The sequence below is a fragment of the Nyctibius grandis genome, chromosome 11 (genome assembly GCF_013368605.1).
Source record: "Nyctibius grandis isolate bNycGra1 chromosome 11, bNycGra1.pri, whole genome shotgun sequence".
Classification (NCBI taxonomy): Eukaryota; Metazoa; Chordata; class Aves; order Nyctibiiformes; family Nyctibiidae; genus Nyctibius; species Nyctibius grandis.
In genome coordinates, this window is record NC_090668.1 from 23,574,869 (window position 1) to 23,595,150 (window position 20,282).

Genomic DNA, 20,282 nt, shown 5'->3' on the forward strand with positions numbered 1-20,282 from the left:
CTATTCAGAAGTTCACATGGAATTAGAAGCAGATAATCAGTCTCTTGAAATATTCTGCCATGGGAAGGAGTTCTATTCTTACATGAACTGATCTTGAAAAAAGAGCCGATAAGAACGGCTCTTAGATTAGAAGCAGGAATGTCAAAATGGCACTACCTCACCCTGCAAACCCACTGCGCTCTGTGCTCTCCGAGTCCTAACTGTCCATTTTATCGGGAGCAGCAAACACAAGCTGCATGTTATCCTTTACATCGCAAAGCCAGCAGAGCCTTTACAGACAAGCAGAACTTGATTTCCCTTTGCGCTGTTACTACCACGGTCACTAGCTCCATTCTAAGCACAGGGTAAATTTCAGCCTTCATTTCATCACATTCTCCTCCTGAAGACAATGAGCTTCCACAAAGCAAAGCAAGAACAGCTTAGGTTGTCAGCCCTTAAACTCCTTTCATTCTATGTTTATTCAGAGTAAGCACAACAGGACTCTGGTTTAACACTCCAGCTTCTTTCCTAATATAAATAATGCATTGGTTATCAGTCAAAGAAACTAAGGCGTCACCGAAGGAGTCCTGCAGCATATTTATTGTTGCTTGTCATATGTGAGTCCAGAAACAAGCTGACTGACCAGTTTGAGTTCTGACCGTTAACATAATCACAGCAAGGCAAATTTTATCAGGAGTCACAGGGAGGCAGCAACAACAGATCTCTTTGATGTTGTTTTTTTTTTGCAGAATAAGACTTTAAAGTAGCATTGCTATGAATAAAAAATAGTATGCAGTCTCTCAAAGCCCTGGCCTCTCTGAAGTCTATGCTCCTTTCTAGGTCACTATTCTCCATCAAAGTCTATGCAGCAATCAGAACTGGGTCAGCATGCCAGAATTACACTCTAGGCCTGAGCCAGCCAATTTCTTGTGTAACCCTCTTTAGCTAAAGGCAATTAACAGCCGTTTGTTTTCCTACAGCAATGCTAAATAAATGCACTTGCTTTGTTTGTTTCCGTCATTAGTGGAGCTTCTCCTCTAGACGGTTAATGTAACTGAACTGCTCTGTTTACCCTTGGTGCGTTTTCCAATATTTCCTGTTATTCTTTAAAAGCCTGAGCCAAAGCGCACCAAAGCCCGTGGAAAGCCTCCTACTGCCTTCGATGCACTGTGCGCTGCACCTCCAGTTCTGAAGGTCATGTACACAAATCTTCATCAGAACCACTATGACTCTCAATAGGTTTCCTATTAAAAGCCCCAAATCCAAGTTTTAAGGATAACTCCAAGGGCTGGGGGAAACTGATCTAGGAGATGCTTTAAATTTTTTCAACAGCTGCAACTTTGTGGCTGGTAACAAACCACTTGAGAAATCCCCAGGATTATTATCATAAACTCCCCCGCTGGTGGGGAGAGATGATGAAGTAAGGGCACGAGGCAAGTTGGATAGAAAATACTACCAGCAGTAAAAGAAGAGCTGTTCTTCAGAAAAAGGCAGAAAGAGGGTAGCAAGTGAAAGAAAGAATTACGAAGAAGGGAAGCCTGAAAAAACCACACCCAGAAATGGAAACACCATGAGCTTCTACAATCCCTCTGTTTCAAATAAGCACTTCAGCTGGCTGTTAGTAAGAGCTTCTCCATAGCCCCCCTGTGAAAGCCAAACCATTCCATTTGTCTGAAAATAATTGAGGGCTGGTTCACTTTAGAAATGAGTGACACTTCGGACTAGCAAGGCTAAAGGCAACCTGGCTGTCAGCCCAGCTGCTTATTAAACTTCTGCACGACACACAATTGATGGCTCTCCACACAACTGGCACTAACCTCAAAGTCACCCTTTCGCCAAAGAACAGTGAGGCTGTCCAAGCTACCACGAAGGAAATGAGGACAGTGGTCTGCCTCTCACTTCTACAGACAGAGGAATCCAAGGGAGAATCTTTCTCTTCCTGAAGAACCAACTCGCAAACTGCTGCAACTGTGTAAGCTTGGCACAACACTCAAAAGGAAGAACTCCTTGGGGCCACTCGCCCTGCAGACCAACACGGACTCAAAGAATTGAGTCAGATGCAGCAAGATGCCCTCCTGCAGAGGGACAGGAGAAGGCAGTGATATCTCACATTCCTAGTGAAGAGCCCAGTGAGGCCACTACAGTATTTACATTCTTAGCTGATCTTTGCTGGAAAGCGTGTTTTCTCTACCTGTGTTTGTAACAGGAAGCTCGCAGCCTGCAGATGTTCCTAAAAGGCTCTGTTTCTGCAAGGCAACAGTGAATTGCTGAGAGCTATACGCAGTATGAGGAGTTGCACGTCACAGCAGGGTAGGTGACTACTGACCTTCTCAAAAGAGCATATGGGAGAAGTCATTCCCTGTGATCCAGCTTGCCATGACTCCCCTGGAGGTAATCTAGCATTAACTGCAGAGCCAGAATTAAGTACAAGATTTCTTTCTAAACCCCACTGAAGAAATATAAATGCAAAGGGAGGGCAGATGGGACAACATCCTCACATAGTGTGAGAGGGAAGGGAGAAGGGGAGCTGTAATTTATCTGCTCTGGCATTTCAGTGTGGGCAGGATGACAGTGCCCCATGAAAGGCTGCTATTCAGACATGCTGTGGGTGCAAATGCCATCTGTTTATCCACATGAAGGACATAACTGAAGGACAAAATTCTTCCCACTTCCTATTGGGTCTCCATGAATGGTTGAGAAGGGAGTCCCATCTCTACAGTCCATCCAGTCTCAACCACAAAGGAAGATACTGGTATGGAAGGAGGTTATACAGGGTGCATGGCTCACAGCTGAGAGCATTAAACATGGCCATTAAACTCAAATCAATATAGGTCAATAAGCAGAGAATGTACATCAACAGTTCTCAGCAGCTACCGACTTGGGCTGGATTTGAAGCAGCAACTTAGAAGTGGGAGACAGTATATCACATCCTCAAGCCTGTGAGCCGTCCAGTCCCAAATCGAGTTCAACGTTAGGAATTTTTATTAACATTTGAAATTGAAGCTGCATCACTGGAAAGATGCCTACTTCTGAACTGGTTCAACATGTTTAACATTTCAATATAAAATGCTGATATCTTGCAAGTTATGAAGTTTCCAACCAGTTGGGAATAAAGGCATAAGAGAGGCAGAAGTGAAATGGGGTTGCTCATTAGAGCTGGAATTATAACAGGAACTGTCCTCATTTTGCACTGCAGCAAGTGTAAGAGTGTGACCTAGGAAGGTAATGTGTCTGCAAAGGAACCCAAGAGAGACAGAGACAGCCAGAGGGGTGAGAAGGGAGTTCAAGGGAGGCTTGGACGGAGGGCAAACTAACAAATGCTGGGGAAACACGCTGAGGTGAGGTGAGTTGAGCCGCGGAGAAGGCAATGAAACAGCTTGCATAACCTTCTTACAAAAACAACGGTCACTAAGCCTGTTGGCTTAAAGGCAAACAGGCTTCTTCACCTTGTGCTTTTCAAACGTGTAAACACAGTCACTTAAATAGAACTCGACTATTTTAGAGGCTGTCAGGAGGTACTTCTGGGAGCTGTGATGAAGAGGGGGAGATGACCCTACTTAAAGCATTTGAAGGAATCAAAGATGGTCATTGTGTACATAACGTTATCTAGAACAGGGGTGTTCAGGATGGGTGCTGAGCTATTGTTTTGGGTTTTTTTTTAATCAGGAGAGGCAACATTTGAAGGGAGCCATGACTACTGGACTGTTGTTTTCATAACCAAGTTTAGATCACTCTCCAATAATGAAGTAACCAAATATTTTAAATGGTTATCTACTCATCAAACAGCCAAGTCAACAACAGCGAGTGAGAACACACAAACGTCTATGGTGAATAACAGTGTGGAAAGCTGTGGTTTATTCAGCTGCATGACAGATCCAGCCCTTTATGATATGGTTTTCATTTAAAAAGAATTAGTTCTTTTGCCATGGAATCTGGAAGGCAGCAAGTATGAGCTTGTGCCGCGAGGGACAGATAGCACGCATGAGAGACTGACACGGCAGGAACAGGCAGTGTGGCCTTTCACTCACTCAAACATTTAATCTAAAAGCTTGCTGCCCACGTGGCCCTAGATACCTGTAACAGAGCTGGCCAAACCCCACTGATGCCAATAGCAGTCCTTTTACATGGTTTGATGGAAGTCAGACCAGGGCCATGAAGAACAGGGTGAATCATCTTATGGTCTTCTCCCCAGCAATAATATCACATGCTTACACTATTGACTGCTCTTTCCAGCGGACATTTGCTCATGGGATTCTCTCTTGTGAATCCTTGCCTCTTTTGCTTTGTGGCTGATTCACAGCAGGGCAGGCAGTGCCTGACGTATTCCAAGACTTTTGGTAAGATGCAACTGAATACTTACCATTCCAATGGCCTGCCTCCAATGCATCTAATTTGTAGGATGTGGTCCCAGCATAGCAAGCTTTTCCTGAAAAAGCTTCACAGTGTTTCTGGTAAGAATCAGCAGGTTCTGAGAATGGAGAGGGCAGTATACCATGTGGCAGAAAAAGGAGTGCTCCACTGAACAGAAAGTCCTAGAAAAAGCTAAAGTTGATCAATATATGCACAAATACACTCGGTGGAAGCTCCACATTGAAGAGGTAGCATCACCTCAAGAAAACATCCTTCTTCCTGATCTTAATGCTCACTCCTTTCCAAGTCTCATGTAGTATCTAACACAAATCTTTAAACATGAGTAACAATTTCACCGTCTTCTGTGTTCATGAGAGTTCACAGTGGTCTCCATTCCAGAGCCTTAACATCACACAGTATGAAGATTCCCGGTCCCTTTACATTCCTAGAGCACTACCCCATCTCCACAGCAGTCATCCCCCCAGATGCTCAGCATTTCTAAACCCTTTCACATGCTTTGATACGTGCCAATAACACACAGAGGCAACAGGTTTCTGACACAACAGCATCAGTAAGAGTCAAGGATTGCTTTAACAGTCCAATCCCTGGTGAAGTGCCGAACACAGATATATCAAAACCCACTTATTGTAAAATGTGTGTCAGTTACTCTTTACTGGGAATCTCTTCTCTCAAGGCATCAATGAAGAGACACTGGCCACTTGTCATGATCACAGCTGAGTTGTGACTCTGAAGCAAGAATAAAGTTATCATCCCCGTGAAAATGTACACACTAAGCTGTTTCCTTGCCCCCCAAAAGATTTAATCCACTTCTTGGACATAAAAAAATGCTCTCTCTCTCACTTGTTTCAGTCTGGTTTCAGAAAGCAGTGAATTGTTGCAGAAGGAGCACAGTGACTATGAATGAAACAGTGGTGGGCAGAGAAAGACTGCTCATTTTTCTGGTGAGCAGAGCCTGCTGTGCTCCATCTGTAGCTCCTTGTCTGCAGAAAGCACCCTGGTGCATCACAGCAGTAACATGCTGAAGGGTAACAAGCTGTTTGCTTTCAGCATTGCCTGAAGTGGGTGAGAATGAGACCTCAGAAAATGTGACATGCATTTCCTCAGAAGATGAAAAGGGAATATAAATTGTAGGGTGGAAAAAAGACAGAACCCTGGGAGAGCTGGGTGGGATTTCCCACCCACTAGGAAAGACAGACAAAAGCTCAGTAAGAACGGCTGATGGGTCTGTCACTCAACGCGTTAGCAACCTAAGGGGAAGCTCTTGCATGCAATCACTTGAGTGTACTTTTCTAAAACTCCTGTGAAACCAGTGACAGCCTCCAGTCAACTACATTTCATGACTGAGGGTCAAACCTGGATGATGAGATGCAACACGAGACATCCTTAAAAGAAAACGCAAGGAGAAGGGACAGACGGTGGAGCATATTTGCCAACTATGTGCAACACCAGTAACCACAGATGTCCCACACTCTACCTCATCAGGAAGCCACCCACTGCCAAGCTCTGGGGGAAGCGGGGCAGCCTGGGGAATGCATTGTAGGAGTCAGGAATGCTGTCTGCCTTCCTCACACTGGGAGATGAGTTCTCCATTTCTGGAGGTGGGAATGAGGAGATGGCCAACATCAAAAGACAAAGAGGTGTGAAGTAACTAATATATATAATTCTACCAGCATCAAGTCTTCTGAAGTCCCCAGATAAGCCAGTGGATACAAGCTTTATGATTCCCAGAGCCACAGGAGTCCTTTTCACAGGAAGAAATATTTTTCAGCCTCTTTCTTTTATTCTTCTTTCTTGGTCTATGTTGCCAATCACTGTGGGCTTGCAGACTCCATGCAAGAAGAAATCTATCCTCTGTGACCCTCTTACACTGATTCACCAAAATGACAGCTAACTGTAGTAGACAGTAACAAACCTGTGCGCTCTCTTTGGCTTGTAAGAACGGAAAAAAACCCACTTGTCTAGAAAAAAAGTTGCACATGATCCAATTCTATCAGTTGCAGTTATAATCTAGCAATGGATCAGTCTGCAATAGTTTAGCTGATATTCACTTCAGCTGAAGACGTTTGCTATAAGGACATGGCATTTCCAGTGGTATCCTTGTCACAGCCACTCCCATCACTCAGGAGTGCTCCCCATCCATACGGAAACTTTGTTTCCAGTAATGATCCTCATATATACCAGTTCCCTAAACTCTTGGGATTTTTCATAATGGTGCAGCTGGGAAAATAATTCATAATCCCAGAACCATCCGGCAATTCATACATGATTTTAAAAGCTCAGCATGCTATCTTAGTCTCGCTCATTTGATCAGCAGGGAGAGACTTGATATCAAACAGGAACGTTGCAAATTATGGCTTGGTATCAAAGCAATTTGGCAATGATATGTTCAGACCAATACTGAAGTGGAATTCTTTGGGTAGCGGGCGTGCCTGGTTGCCTACAAACCTCGAGGCTAATGAAGCCAAGTTTGCTTTCATATTGTCTGAGAATGCCACAGGACAAAAAGTAAAGAGCAACTTGAAAAGAGATACTCCTGCTTTGAATAACTTTGGCTTCAACACATTAACATGAAGACAAATTACAGAGAAACAACAAAGTCTGTTATCTTCATAAGAAGATATCTCTTCAGAGGGCCTTTAGCTGATAAGAGGTGCAGCACGCATGTCATTTAACTGATGACAGCTTTCTGGAGACCCTGTAGGAGTTTTTGCCATGTGATTCTGTTCATCACACTCAGAGGTGCTGCCTGCAATAACTCAGTTGGCAAACCTGGTAAGGTTACTTCACCAAACACCATCAAAATTTCAGAATGAGCTGCAGGTATGTACTGTAGTACTTAAGGTATAAAAAGAAAATATTAATACATTTTTTAAACAAACAGGTTGTTTTTTTAATTTGAATGGAGAGAAGCCTCAGGATCATACATGAATGAATACTGAAAAGGTGTCAATAACAGAGTTAAATAATGGAGAAAGAGGTAAAAAAAATATACCTGATGGAGAGGATGACACTTAAAATGATGGGAGTTGATGTTTGTGCACAAAAGCAGAAGACAAAGTCATTATTATAATGCTCCTGTAGGAAAATACAGTTTGCCACATTACTTTAAAGTTACTAAACCCAGGCAATCTGCATTTTTATCAAAAATTGACCATTGATGACCATGGTGGCTTGTGATGGCTACTAGGGAAGAGTTCTGCCCTCTTGGGCTAAATCTATCCCATGTTACAGAGCAAGCAGCTGTGCTTGAGACAAAGGAAGCGCTAGACAGGAAAGAATTTACCCATTGAAAGGTGCTAGCAGTTGTGTTTTCCAGAGGAAGAGAGGAAGCTGTGCTTTTCCTTTGAAGGAAAGATACTCTTCCTAAGTATAAAGACTACCTAAACCAAGAAGCAAACTGTTTCAAGGGAGCATTTCTTTATCCTGTCTAGTTTTAATGTGTATAATTAAAATGAATATTTAAAACACCAGACTAGAAACCTGCCAGTTCATTAGCTATATCTCTGGAGCGATGCCGGCAAGCAGCAGGGTAGTAGGAGGGGAGCCCAGCTGGCAGCAGGTGGAAGAGACAGGCAGGCTTTGGACTCTCACTGGCAGGTGGGAGTCAGCTACCAGAGGGTGGACATCAGAAATTTCTGAGAGGTCAAACTGTCCCATACGTGGATAAGATCTGGCGCACAAAATGAGTGTCTCAGGGGACTTTGGAGCAGAGAAAGAAGGTATAGTAAAAAAATACTAATTTTTAAGGCTCAACACCCTAAGCTAATTAGAGCCCAGCAGGAAGAAAAGTTTTCAAGCAAGTGAGAACAAACCATTATCATCAGACTCTTTTTGCTTTGATTTGTTTTACTTAAGCAACAACAAAAGCAGAAATTGAGAAAACTGGATTATTCTTCTCATTTTTGGAAACTGGGGTTCAAGTAAAGACATAGATGACAAAATTCCCTGCTGGGTTGGATCCAGCAATGGAAAGAGGCTCACCGTCTGATGTAGGGAGGATTTTGCAAATGGAAAGGGATAAGTGAGAACAAAGAAGGCCTGTTTATTTCGTTTGTCTGGTAACCACTTTTTGCTGAACTTTATTCCCCAACACAACTGTTGGCCAAAAGGCAGCCAACCTTGTTCCACTACAGCGCAGCCTTCCACTGACATAACGGTAAAGGGAACCACATTTTTAGAGGCAACATCATTTCCACTGGCGTTGCTGCTGCTGAATTACTACCAAAGGCTCTTCCAAGTGACAGTCTGGGATTTATCACCTTCCCCAGCTCTGCAGTCATTTTCACCTGGAACCTGTTGAACTCAGCAGGCCAGGCAGACAGCATGGGTTACAGGCTATTGGAACCCAACTGCTAGTGGAAAAGTAAATATTTCAGCTAGATTGCTGCCCTTGTATAAAAACAAATTATTATTTGGTAAATGGTACTTGCAAATCTAATATTTCCTGTGTTGGTGTGTACTGTAGAGGTTGCACAATGGGGAATTGTACTGTTCCTATGTTTTGGGTCACTGGGTGCACAAGGCTGTTGCCAGCAAAGCCAATGAAGTATGAAACCAGAACTCTTGTAGCAGGAAGCCTACGCAAGATTTCCCAAAGCATTACGGCCCAGCTATTTAACATGGCCTTGGCTTACTCAGCAGAATAAGCTTTCAGAAAGACATAGCTGGCGAAGCCACAAAGCTATTGATTAAATGAAAATTGTGTTGTCTGGGAGTTTCTAAATGACTGTCATTTGCCTGTTTGGTGCAGTTTTAGTATGTTAAGTAAAGCTGTACAAGATGCTCAAAACCAAAGAAATTAGAGGGACTGCAAGAGACTGTTGCTTCACTAGGGATTACACAGACATCCTCCACAAAGCGTAGAGTAAAACCATAGAAACCCTTGCCCAGAACCACAGTAATGCTTTCCACAAGAGTTCAGAAAGCAATGGGAGGTGGACATTCCCACGCCCAGTTCCAGTGTGGTTACATTCCAATACTGTAAATAAACTATCAAACTGGGAAGATACAAGGGTGAGAAAAAGATATGCATGACAGAGGGAAGGTACTCCACCACCATGCTAGGATTAGCAGGTTCAGTAACCACACCTGTAAATATCTTGCAGGTTTATATAAAACTAAAAAACCCCCACCCCAAACCAGGCCTATTATCCAGAGTCTGGCACATGATACTACTTGAACTTCTCCATTTCTCCTTCCCAATCTTTTTCTCTGTGTCATTTCTGTATGTGATTTTCTTTATGTGACTTTTCTGTGTGTGACATCCTACTGTCATTGCAAAAACCACTTGCCCAGACAAGGTTAACACAACAAGGATATTCTACTTCTGGGATTCAAATTAACTTACTCAGGTATCATGTAGTATCTTATGTTGGGCAAACACACCCTCTGTTTAGTGGTGCTCCATTACTGCCTCTTCCTCAGGTCAAACCATCCATGCTTGCAGAAGGCTGCACTGATTTTATTTACATATGTTTAGATCTCTGTCTTTGATCTCTGCTGCTTTTTGACTAACTTAGGACATAATTTTCAGAAAGCTATTATTAGGCTACTAATATCAAGCTACTTAGGTACATAATAATGTTTTTTTGTCTAAAATAGACCCCTCAGTACGTAACCAAAAGTGGAAGAAGCATCTTCAGAAATTTTAGGCTATACCTAGTTCTCTCTCAAAACGAGAAAATGTTATTAAATAATTGCTTTGACTCAATCATACCGATTCTGATGTACAAACATATATGATGAAATAGGCAGTGTTCCATTATGTCCTTTTGGAGTTGTACAGAGAATGGCAACTTAACTGTGAAAATGTGCTTGCAATTATCTGTGGAAGAAGAACGAAACCTGGGAGGAGGGGAACAAGAAAAGGGAGCCTGGGAACAGAGAGAGACATTCCACAACAGATTTACAACACAAATGGCAGAAAATAAAATTAGCAGCTCCAGGGTGGGTACAGACCATTGCCAGCATTTTTGGCCAGCCTCAGGGTACGTCTACACGGCAGTCAGTGACTCCCAGGAGTCCTGCGACTGCAATACACCGTAACAGCGACATACTCCTGTGAGATTGAAAATGGAGAGTGCTGGCACACGTAGATAGCTGGGGCAGTAACTGCCTGAATCAAACTACCCAGCTACTCAGGAAGTCTTTGCGTAGCAATACAGTGACTAGTACCTGAGCTTGCTGGAGTAAAGCTTGCATGGGATTGCTTCTGGCTCCAGTCCTCCTCGGGATCCAACTGACCTTAATTTTTCAACTGTTACAAACACAGACACGCGAGTTTCAACACATTATCTCTTGCAGGATGGTCAAAACAGCCACACAGGGTTTTACGAAGGCAGAGAGGGAACTGCACTACAGTTCTCCACCACAAGACAGAATCTACATCCAAACTGCCAGTAGTGCCATTGTGAGAGGTATCTCCAGTCACAAGACAGATCCTGTCAGCCACAGGCTGCATCCCTGAGCCACCACATAAATGAATACTACCCTACAGGCCCACAAGACAGGCACCTTTTTGCAAGGGCTCTCCCTGGTAAAACATTCATGCACAGGAGTGAGTAAGATGCCTATGGGCATGTGTTAAGCTAGACTCTTTAACTACATGCTGAAATACTACCCCTTGCATAGAAGTTTGGCCTCATTTTCAGGACAGAGGAACTAGAGTCAAAATTGAAGTTGTCCAGATAACCCTGAAACTGAGACTTTGGTGCTTCCACATGTTTGATTCTGCAACTTCAGTAATGTTGTTTTTAATGCCTTTTGGGAGGTAAAAGTAATCTGAGGACAGATTGCTTCCTGGCAATTAATTGGTGTACTTTTGCAATAGCAATGAAGGAAAACATTCCACACAAATTCAGGTCAGGCAGAACCTGCCTGATAAATGTGGGACTAACTCATGCCTCTGCTACACTTCAAACAGCAGCTGCAAGGTCTGCCTTCTTTTCTGTGTCTGATCTCGCTGTCAGCACCATAACACTCTAGGATCCTACTGGCTATTTTGCTCATATTTCTAAAAACCAGCTCTTTACAAATGCTATGAAGAAATCCTTGCATTTGCCATCACTACAATGCAGATGGTCAACAGAGCAACACAGAGCAGAAAAAGAAGCCCAGATGGGAAAAAAAAATTCTGAAAAATAGGGTTAATGTCTAAAGTCAGCCAGGATATAAACTACACTCGGCTGCCTACATTGGTAGAGCTGTGTGTTCAAGGCTCGACTACAGTGAGCTGCTCTAAAAAAAGACAGAGGATAGTGGGTTATTTTTTTCTTTCAAAACAGCTTCTCCACTCCCACATCTTGCTCCTAAATGTTATAGTCCCAGGGGACATCCAAAGAGTGCTTTTCCCTTACCTGTAACACCACCATTCCTTGAGACACCCCACAAAGGCCACACTTACCTATACAGCAAATAATTATGCACTCTAAAGTAATTTTAACCAAGATACAGCTATCAATACTTAACATCTAAAGCAAATAATCATACTGGACAGAAACCTGCCGCTTCTAAACTCTTCTCTTGGCTGATTCCAAATCCAGAGCTGTTTGGTTTGTGAACTAGAGGCTTTTTACCTCTGGACTCATTTTTGTTCTCATCTGTTTCAGCTTCAAGTTTGAAGCCATGGGGTTTCAGACTGTTGGCAACAGACAGCATCTTGCTTATTGTTAGTTGATTTTGATTCACTTTCTTAAGGGCATCTGACACGGCGTGGCTTCCAGCCATACCACCTCCAGCTATTCTCTCACCATTCTAGGCAGTGCCAGGTTCCGCTAGCTCATGAATGAGAATCTTCTCTCCCCACCCAAGCCTGCCCCCCATCCCACAACAGGAAAGCCAAGGCTGTTGAAAGAAACAGGAATGGCAACAGAGCTGGCATTGTTGTCCTGAAAAACCACTGGCTACAGCCCACCCGCTTCATTTAGGGATAACGGATATAAGGATGAATCCCAGCTTTTGAAAAAAAAGTTATTTGCCTTTTTCTTTGGAGAATGAGTTGAAAACGGTAACAATGTCAGTGCTGTAGGCAAAAAGAGAACCAGGGGAGGGGGAAGCGGCACTATTTTTCTAAAAGTCACAGTTGTTCAGGGTGGTCTTTGGGGTATGAATCTTGGATCAAGTTCACACTGGTGCAGTTCATGCAGGAGGAGGGAAGCACCATTCAGGATCCCGTTGACAACAGTAGGGCATTTTCAAGCTCTTACTGATGGAGTTGCCCTACTAAGTCAGGAAAGATGAGAGTAAGAAAGCGTTCAGCATATTAAGCTGTTTATAATATGAAGATTTTGGACTTACACTTTTTAAGACTTCAGGGACCTCTGTGATCTCTGTGTTTTCCTTTGGTGTAGGTCAGAACACAGTACTCCACCCAGCAACCCCTGGATAAAAACCAACTAACTGTGGTTACACTAAAGTGTGTTATTTTAAAAGGCATCCACTACTGACCATGCTAAATGGAGGAACGAGGCCTGCTGAGGGTCCTGTCTTGGATGGTAAGAAGTTTATGATTTGCAGCCTCATCACATCACATCACAGTGGTCTCTACCCTGCCTGTTATCTTTTTGTAACAGCAAAATTCTTCTCCTAGACTCTTTGTAAGAAAAATACCTAAATACAAACGGATGCTCCCTGTGTGTCCATGGACCAAAATTATCGCTCCAGATTTGAAGATATGAGATAAAAGTTATATCATTCACCCCATCATCAAGCAACAACAACTCTATCGGTTAAATCTGAAGATTAACTTTTATAGAACCTATAAGCATCACCCTAATGGACCTATTTAATCATGTCTCCATGTTTTCACAGCACAGCTGTCTGTATTAGTGGTTTTTGCAGTGAGTCCAAATTACATTAGTGGCAGATTAGGAATCTGACACATCAATTAGTAATCCATTCACTTTTTCCAAGGTCTACATCAGAAACTGTCTGTGAATGCCAAACTGGGCTTGTGATCTCTACAGACATTTGTTAGTCTTAGGGCAAGAAGTAATAAATCTCAGCTTTTCTACACTCTAAGGAAATGAGTCTTCAATAAAGCTCACAATTATGGCTCTCCAAAATTTCTATTTTTGCCAATATGGATGTAAGTTTCAATTGGATTTTTTTTAATTAAGAAACTTGCACCTAGTTTTCCTTGGTTTTCATTTTTAAACCCGAAGCTTATGTCAGCTTCTTTGTCTTCATCTCTGCAATGTGTTTCCTTACATTTCACACTCACTTAAAAACTACAAGTTTGTAGGCAAAGCGTGCAAACAATCCTTCTGTTTGCGCAAGATGTGCTGAAACTGGACTGCTCAGAGCATCCTGTTGCTGTTCAAAAACTGACAAATAAGGAGAGGTCTGACACCTAGTAAGGTCAGCTTCAACTCTTGTTGACTTCAAGGCCAGAAAGGCACCAGTAAATCAACCAGACTTTGAAGTAAGTAACTAGGCCACTGGTGGATGACAGTATAGAGGGATGATTTTGATGCTCAGGTTGGGTGAGGAGAGACAGATAGCATTTTTCCCCCCTCTGTTTTGATTTGGCACACTAGGGTTTGATTATGCATGCTTGTGGCTGGGTTTAAGCAAGGGAAGAGGGGGCAGAAGGGCTGGAGGGCTTGCTTCAGTGTGTGACAGAGAATTGTGACTCACTGTGAAACAGGGTAACCTGGAATATGTCCCGAAGCACCTGTGGCAGCAGAATCCTGCCAGCAGCTTCTCTAACCTAACCCAGCTGGCTGCTTCAGTTGGAGCCTTCCTGGCTCACGTGCCTTCTGAGAGCTACATTCCCCAGACCCAGACACCTTAGGTCCCTAGACTGGCTCTTACAGACTCTCCAAGCCCCTCCAGTACTCAAGTACTCTTCCCAGTCTCTCTTGCCTAAGCATGTTCTAGTCTCTTCTCTCTCAGTGAAGGGGCTCATGAGGCAGCTCTGTTAGAAAATGCAGTCTCCTTTGTCATTTGTCCTCCTTCACCTGCAACCTTCATTTAAGCTCTCCATCTCTCCCCACAATGGGATCTACGACTCTCCTGAAGCAGAAGATTCTCTGCATAATAGCACACTCACTGTCCAAATCCTCCAGGGTGCTGAACCCAAGCCAGCCTCTGTCAACCCCTGTAGACATCTCATACCCACCTCTTGAAATAGTTTTCCAATATGAAGGCAAAGAAAACCAGCAGAGAAAGGACATTGTGGTCTTACCACCAAAATTGCACCCAGAAAAGAAAATGGAGTTTGCTATTTTCTGCACAGACGGAGAGCTGTATCCAAAAGCATTACATCCCCTATTTACGTTGTGGATTTTTTGCAAGGCATTATTAGAAGGAAGCTCTGCTGGGAAACTTGGCAAACACCAGGGCAGACCAGTCTCACTCTTTTACACAGCTGGATTTTCTGCAGCTCAAGTATTTTTCCCCTCCTGCTCTTGGCCCATCCAAAGATGAGTGCTGAATTTCCCTTAACATTACCCACAGGTTAATTTGTTATTAAGTTTAGGCTCAGTTTAACATCTTGGCATGCAATTTAAATAAAACCAAAACCAAATGTCCTTCATTTCTGCTGAAACCACCCTTGGTTTGGCTCAGCTGCCTTCGGTGTCACTGGAGGGTGAACAGGAGATTCATTTTCGTCTTGCCATTTTTGGTAGTAACCTAAATATCCTCCATGCAACTTTGAAATACATTGCCATAAAATAATTATTTGTCATGGAATGAGACTGGCCAGAATCTGAACACGATACATTGGCTCTGACTTAGCTGTCAAATACTTATTACTGTAGGAAAGGAAGATACAACAGACATAAACAGGAGGAGTCCAGAAGAGCACAGACAAAACTTATGCACAACTTCTTACTAAAGGAACAATGGTGGGATTTCCCACCTCTCATCCAGAAAGGCTGAAGGAGTACTTGAAAATCCCACAGGTAAAGCCCTTGCCCCTGTATAAATTTGTTCCTGGTCTAATTCTATACCTTACACAGTCTAACTGTGACACAGTGCAACCAGAGTGATGGCAATGGAAAGGGAAAAAAGCTCGTAAGCATTATGAGTAAGTGCATATTACACTTAGCCTGGAAGGCAGTGACTGTGGATGCTGACCTTTGGGTTAACTCATTAACTGCACTAAGATGATGCAGGTGACTCTTCCAGTCAATTTTGTTTTCTTCTGTCCATGGGATATTTACAGGCAGCTTTAAAAAGTCTTCAAAGTCACCTGCAGAAAGTACCTGGTAATCTCATTCTGCAAATTTCTGACTACTAATTATCACGTTCTTTGGTGTTTTTTCCAGTCAGTGTTCAAAGTGTGTTAGTTAGCTGTGACTGAGCTGATAAATCAAGTTATATGATTTCTTTCTGTTGATCAAATAATACTGCTTAAGGGCATTTTCAAAATACTGATGTTTACAATTTCAGCCACAGTAGATTACTTCACATGCAGAGATGAAACCATTACCAAAGTATTTAACTATTAAAATCCTTGACATAGACACCTGAACTTCAGAGAAAATTTAGCAAGTTCAAAGATTTTGAAGTTGATGTGGACCTATGCTACAGTGTAAACAAAAGCAGAATTTGTCTCTAACTACTACCATTAATCACTGAAGAGAATGAGGCCTCTTTGTGCTACTCAAAATCAAAACAGAGTGGAAAATGGGGGACAATCAAATAGAAAGACTTATGTGTGCTGAAATGAATATTTACATAAGCCTGCTAAAAATTAAGTTATTTATCAATCTGCTAGATTTACAAAATCATAACAAACATGCCACACTAGTAATTTCACTTCTCTGGCTTTAAATGAAAGTATGCTATAGTGGCATCAGTAAAGAAAGAAACAGAAGAACAAGTTCTTACTTGTGCCCAAGCTCATGTGCAATTGTAAATGCCAAATTGAGACCGTTGTCTTCAGCAAGAACACACTTTCTCTTGGCACTGCAGACACCTCCCAGGTAAGCAATTCCTGCAACAGAAAGAGAGAGTGTTCCCATCAGAATCAGTGAAACAGCTCATTCACTCAAAATGTACAGCAGTAACTCAACCAAACTGACAAAAAATGCACCCAGTATGAAAAACATTAGAGCAGTTTGCATACTAAACCGTCTGCGTATTTTCTTCATCATCCTATTGAAAAACCAGTCTAGAATTTTGTCAGACAGGAAACAAGTCAAACACACTCACCTTCACTGCTTTCATTGGAAAATATATTTCACTGACTCAAAAATTCATCTAAGCTCATCTATTAATGCCCCCTACTACAATGTTAGAAGATGCAGGGAAGTAGCCTTAACAAGCATTTAAAAGGAGTTCTCCCCATTTTTCAGAATAAAGTTGGGGAGAAAGAATAAAACAATAAAAGCAGAGACTCTCTGAAAAGATGTTACATTTCCCTTTATTTTCATACTTAAAGAAAGCAAGAGTGGCAGAGTCAGAAAAGCTGGCGAGCTCCTGATGGTGAGTCACAAAGCCAGTGTAGGTGGCAGACAACTTCTATGACTTAGTGGAATTTAAGATTTGATCCCATGGACAATTGCACAGTGCTCTCCAGGCCTGTTTGTGTGGGCACCACAAACGGTTGTAGGCTGAAGTCAAAAAGAAATTGAGAAGTTATGGCATGAAACTTCTGCTATGGAAAAAGAATGGTCCTCATGTGCCCTTCCTGCATCCAGACTGTCCCCTGCAGTACTTCGAAACGTTGAGGTGGCATCACAGGCCACGTGCAGGACGATTTGCTGATGAGATTGTTTCATCTGCTGCCTAGAAACCACAGGTAAGCCATTGAGAGTTATGTACAAAGATTAAAGACAGAGACATAGCCTAAGGATGTCTCTATACAAGTCCTCCACTGCTAAACGAGCACCTCTCACAAGCCACCCAAACAGTTCAAGTGTGCATACAAAACAAGATTTGCAGATAGCATGCAGCAACCTAAATGCTGAGTTCATCCTACCACCTCACACATCCTTCTGCCATGCTGGAAGAAGGGGAAGTGTAAAGACCTTCCACAAATGCCTTTCATTTTTTTCACAGCAGATATATTTGCTTCTGTTTAACAGAAAACAATAAATCTATTTCCTCACTGTAATACTGTTCTCACAGAGGGGTTGCTAGGATCTAGCTGCCTTTAATGAGTAGACCACAACCATGCAATGGAGACATGATCTCCCCCCCCGCTCTCGGAGTTGACAAAGTTACGTTTATCAGGGTGCAAACGGTGTAAAACTTTAGACCTGGAAGAAGTCCAGTTCTGTTTTTATGAGTTTTGACAACAATATGGATACGGACATTTGTTGCCAGGGGGATTCTGGATGGAATGAAGGGCTGGGCAACAGCCTTTTAATTCAGCGCTAGCAGCAGAGGGTGAAGGCAGTGCAGAAATCAGACACTACTATTTGCTTACTTTAAAAGCGCTGACTGTGGAAGGCCAGATTCATACCACATGCAAAAAATGAAATCAAGATTTAAATATTTTTAAATCAATGACCATAGAAGGCTGGATTTCAGCACTCTTCTTAAACTGATGTGCCTTTTACTCACAGAATAGTCATAAGGATGTCAAGGACTTGCTCAGGAAGTAATATGTTACTTTAAGAAAGAGATTGCAACCTCAGCCCACACACCTGATGGCCTAATGAACAGGTCACAGAGCAGAATCTCAGCTGTAGGGGTCTGTAGTGTGTCTTGGGCTATGAATATGCCTTCTGTTTCTTTTAAAGATCACAAAACATTCCTGGTTAATTTCTGAAAGGGAAGTAGATTATTTCCTCTGATTTATATCTGCTGCCATGCACCCTTATGGTGACTTACAAATAATAATACCCTCACCAATAACAGTGTTTTGCTTCCAGCCCTACTTGGGATCAGCAGTTTCTGGGAATACTTTTGGCAGAAGGAAAATACTGTTTGGGAAAATGTTAGTTTATTGTAAAACCAATAGCAGAAGGTCAGAGATTAAGAGGAACTGCCAGATTTTGGCTAACAGGGAAGCAAAAACTGAATATTTGAATCACAGAAGCTAGGGATTAAAAGGAACAATTAGGTGACTCAGCCAATCCTCTGCTGCTTTAGATTTGTGCTGTTGGGCATTTTTGAGTTCTTAAATCCTCTCCCAGCGTGCCTCCATGAAACACAGTACTTGGAAGGAAGAATGCTTCATGCCAAATTGCTAATCCACTCCATAGCTGCCTCTCCACTGGAGCATACCGTGTTGTCACAGGAGACAAAACTGTGATGGCCCATCAGCTGCTGGTAATCCTGATCCCCAGCTGTGAGAGAGGAAAACTAGTGAGGGCCATTGAGTTCACCTTCACTCATTATTTTGCCCAGCCCAGGCTCTTCCCACAATGGTGTCTTACAACCCTGTGGCACAATTACCATCTACTCAAAAGTTGCTCCTGGAGATCCTTCTGCTTTTTGGGGATGAGGCAAACATAGCTCTGTAATAAACTGACCCAACTCAGCCGAAATACGCCTTTACTGAACAGGGAGGGATATTTTGGTTACCTTTCAGCAGTTTCAGGTACAGCTAACAGCAATGACCAGAGCAGGATTCTTACTCAAATTGTTTTATTCCTACTACTAAACCCAATTATTCTGCCTTTACCTTCCATTTCACCACTGCCAATATACATCTCAGTTGTATCTGACACATGAGGTTTTAACTGAGAAGGAACAAAACAGTACCGCATCTCAAGCTCAGTGGTCAGTCAGGCAAGGCAGTTTAGCTTGAAAATATTCATGCTAATTCCCTTCTGATAAATGTCATAAAATGAGGCTGAGTCAATGTTCCTGTCAGTTGGAGATGGAAGGGGGCAATATTTCCATGTTTGGGAGATGTGGTGTAGAAAAATAGTCTAGAGTTCTGTCAATATATTAGAAGAGGTTAAATATCAATTAAAATGTCAAATACATTACCTCAAATGGTAATTCTTCTGAACTCTTTGTTTAGTGGTTCTAATCCCCACTGAAACTGACTGGCAATAACACTGCTCTGTGCAAAAAGCCTCATTATTCAAAGGTGGAAAACTAATCATTAAGGACTCATACACCATCAGTGGCTGAAAAAGAAGTGACTGTGGCTCAGTTACAGACTCTTAGTCACCTTATTTTTATTAGTTATTTTCAATGCTTAATGTGAATCCTGTGTGGCCATTTTATAATATTTGTAACAACCAATTTAAAAATGTAGACATCTAAAATTAGTTTACTATTACAATTATTAAAGACTTCTGTTGCAGTGGAGCCCAGGGATCAGACAATATAGGAATAGAAGTGAACTGGGCAGGGAAACTCAATCCTAGAAGAGCAGACAGCAGAAAACTTTGCAGTAGATGAAATGAACTGCTGAGTGCTTATTAATAAGAGTAATTCTGCAACAGCAAGCCAGTTATAACAAATTGTTGCAATATTTTAAGCCTGCAAAAGCTTGCCTCAAAAATGTTTTTGAAATATATATTTTCTATCAAACTTTCCTAAGACTATAATTTTCTTTTGGACCAATATATTTTACATAAATAGCAAATACACTATTGATCTGCAAACATAATACAGTTCTTTAATAAATATACCTGAACCATCAAGATAAATCAAATTTTTTTGTAACCTAATAGAATGATCCATATAATTGACATGCAGAGAAAAATACACCTTTAACCAACAATGATAGTAGTAAAATGCCTTGGTAGCTGCATTATTATGATTTATTTTCTTCAGTGGGATGACTGGAAACTGTTTTTTGCCTCTTAAAATTCCAGATTTTTATTTGAGCCTTTCAAGTCTGCAGAATTGGAAAAGAAACTTTGTGAATTCAGACATGTTTGTCAAGATCCTGGCATGCTGTGGTTCTACCAGGCTGGGAATAATATAAGAGGAACTTCTCTTATTTGGTAATTTTGCTTCTGGCCCTGTCTGGGAGACAGGTGTGTGAAAATGAAAAATAGGGAAAAAAGCTG

General features: G+C 42.1%; 1 protein-coding gene across 1 annotated transcript in view; it reads right to left on the reverse strand.

Moving 5' to 3' along the window:
• Window positions 1–20,282, reverse strand: part of ADAMTS17 (ADAM metallopeptidase with thrombospondin type 1 motif 17) — a 189,212-nt gene that overhangs the window by 99,744 nt on the left and 69,186 nt on the right. Inside the window, exon 8 of the mRNA XM_068410576.1 lies at window positions 16,189–16,294. Coding sequence (XP_068266677.1) covers window positions 16,189–16,294 — 106 coding nt within the window. The remainder of the gene's footprint in view (window positions 1–16,188; window positions 16,295–20,282) is intronic.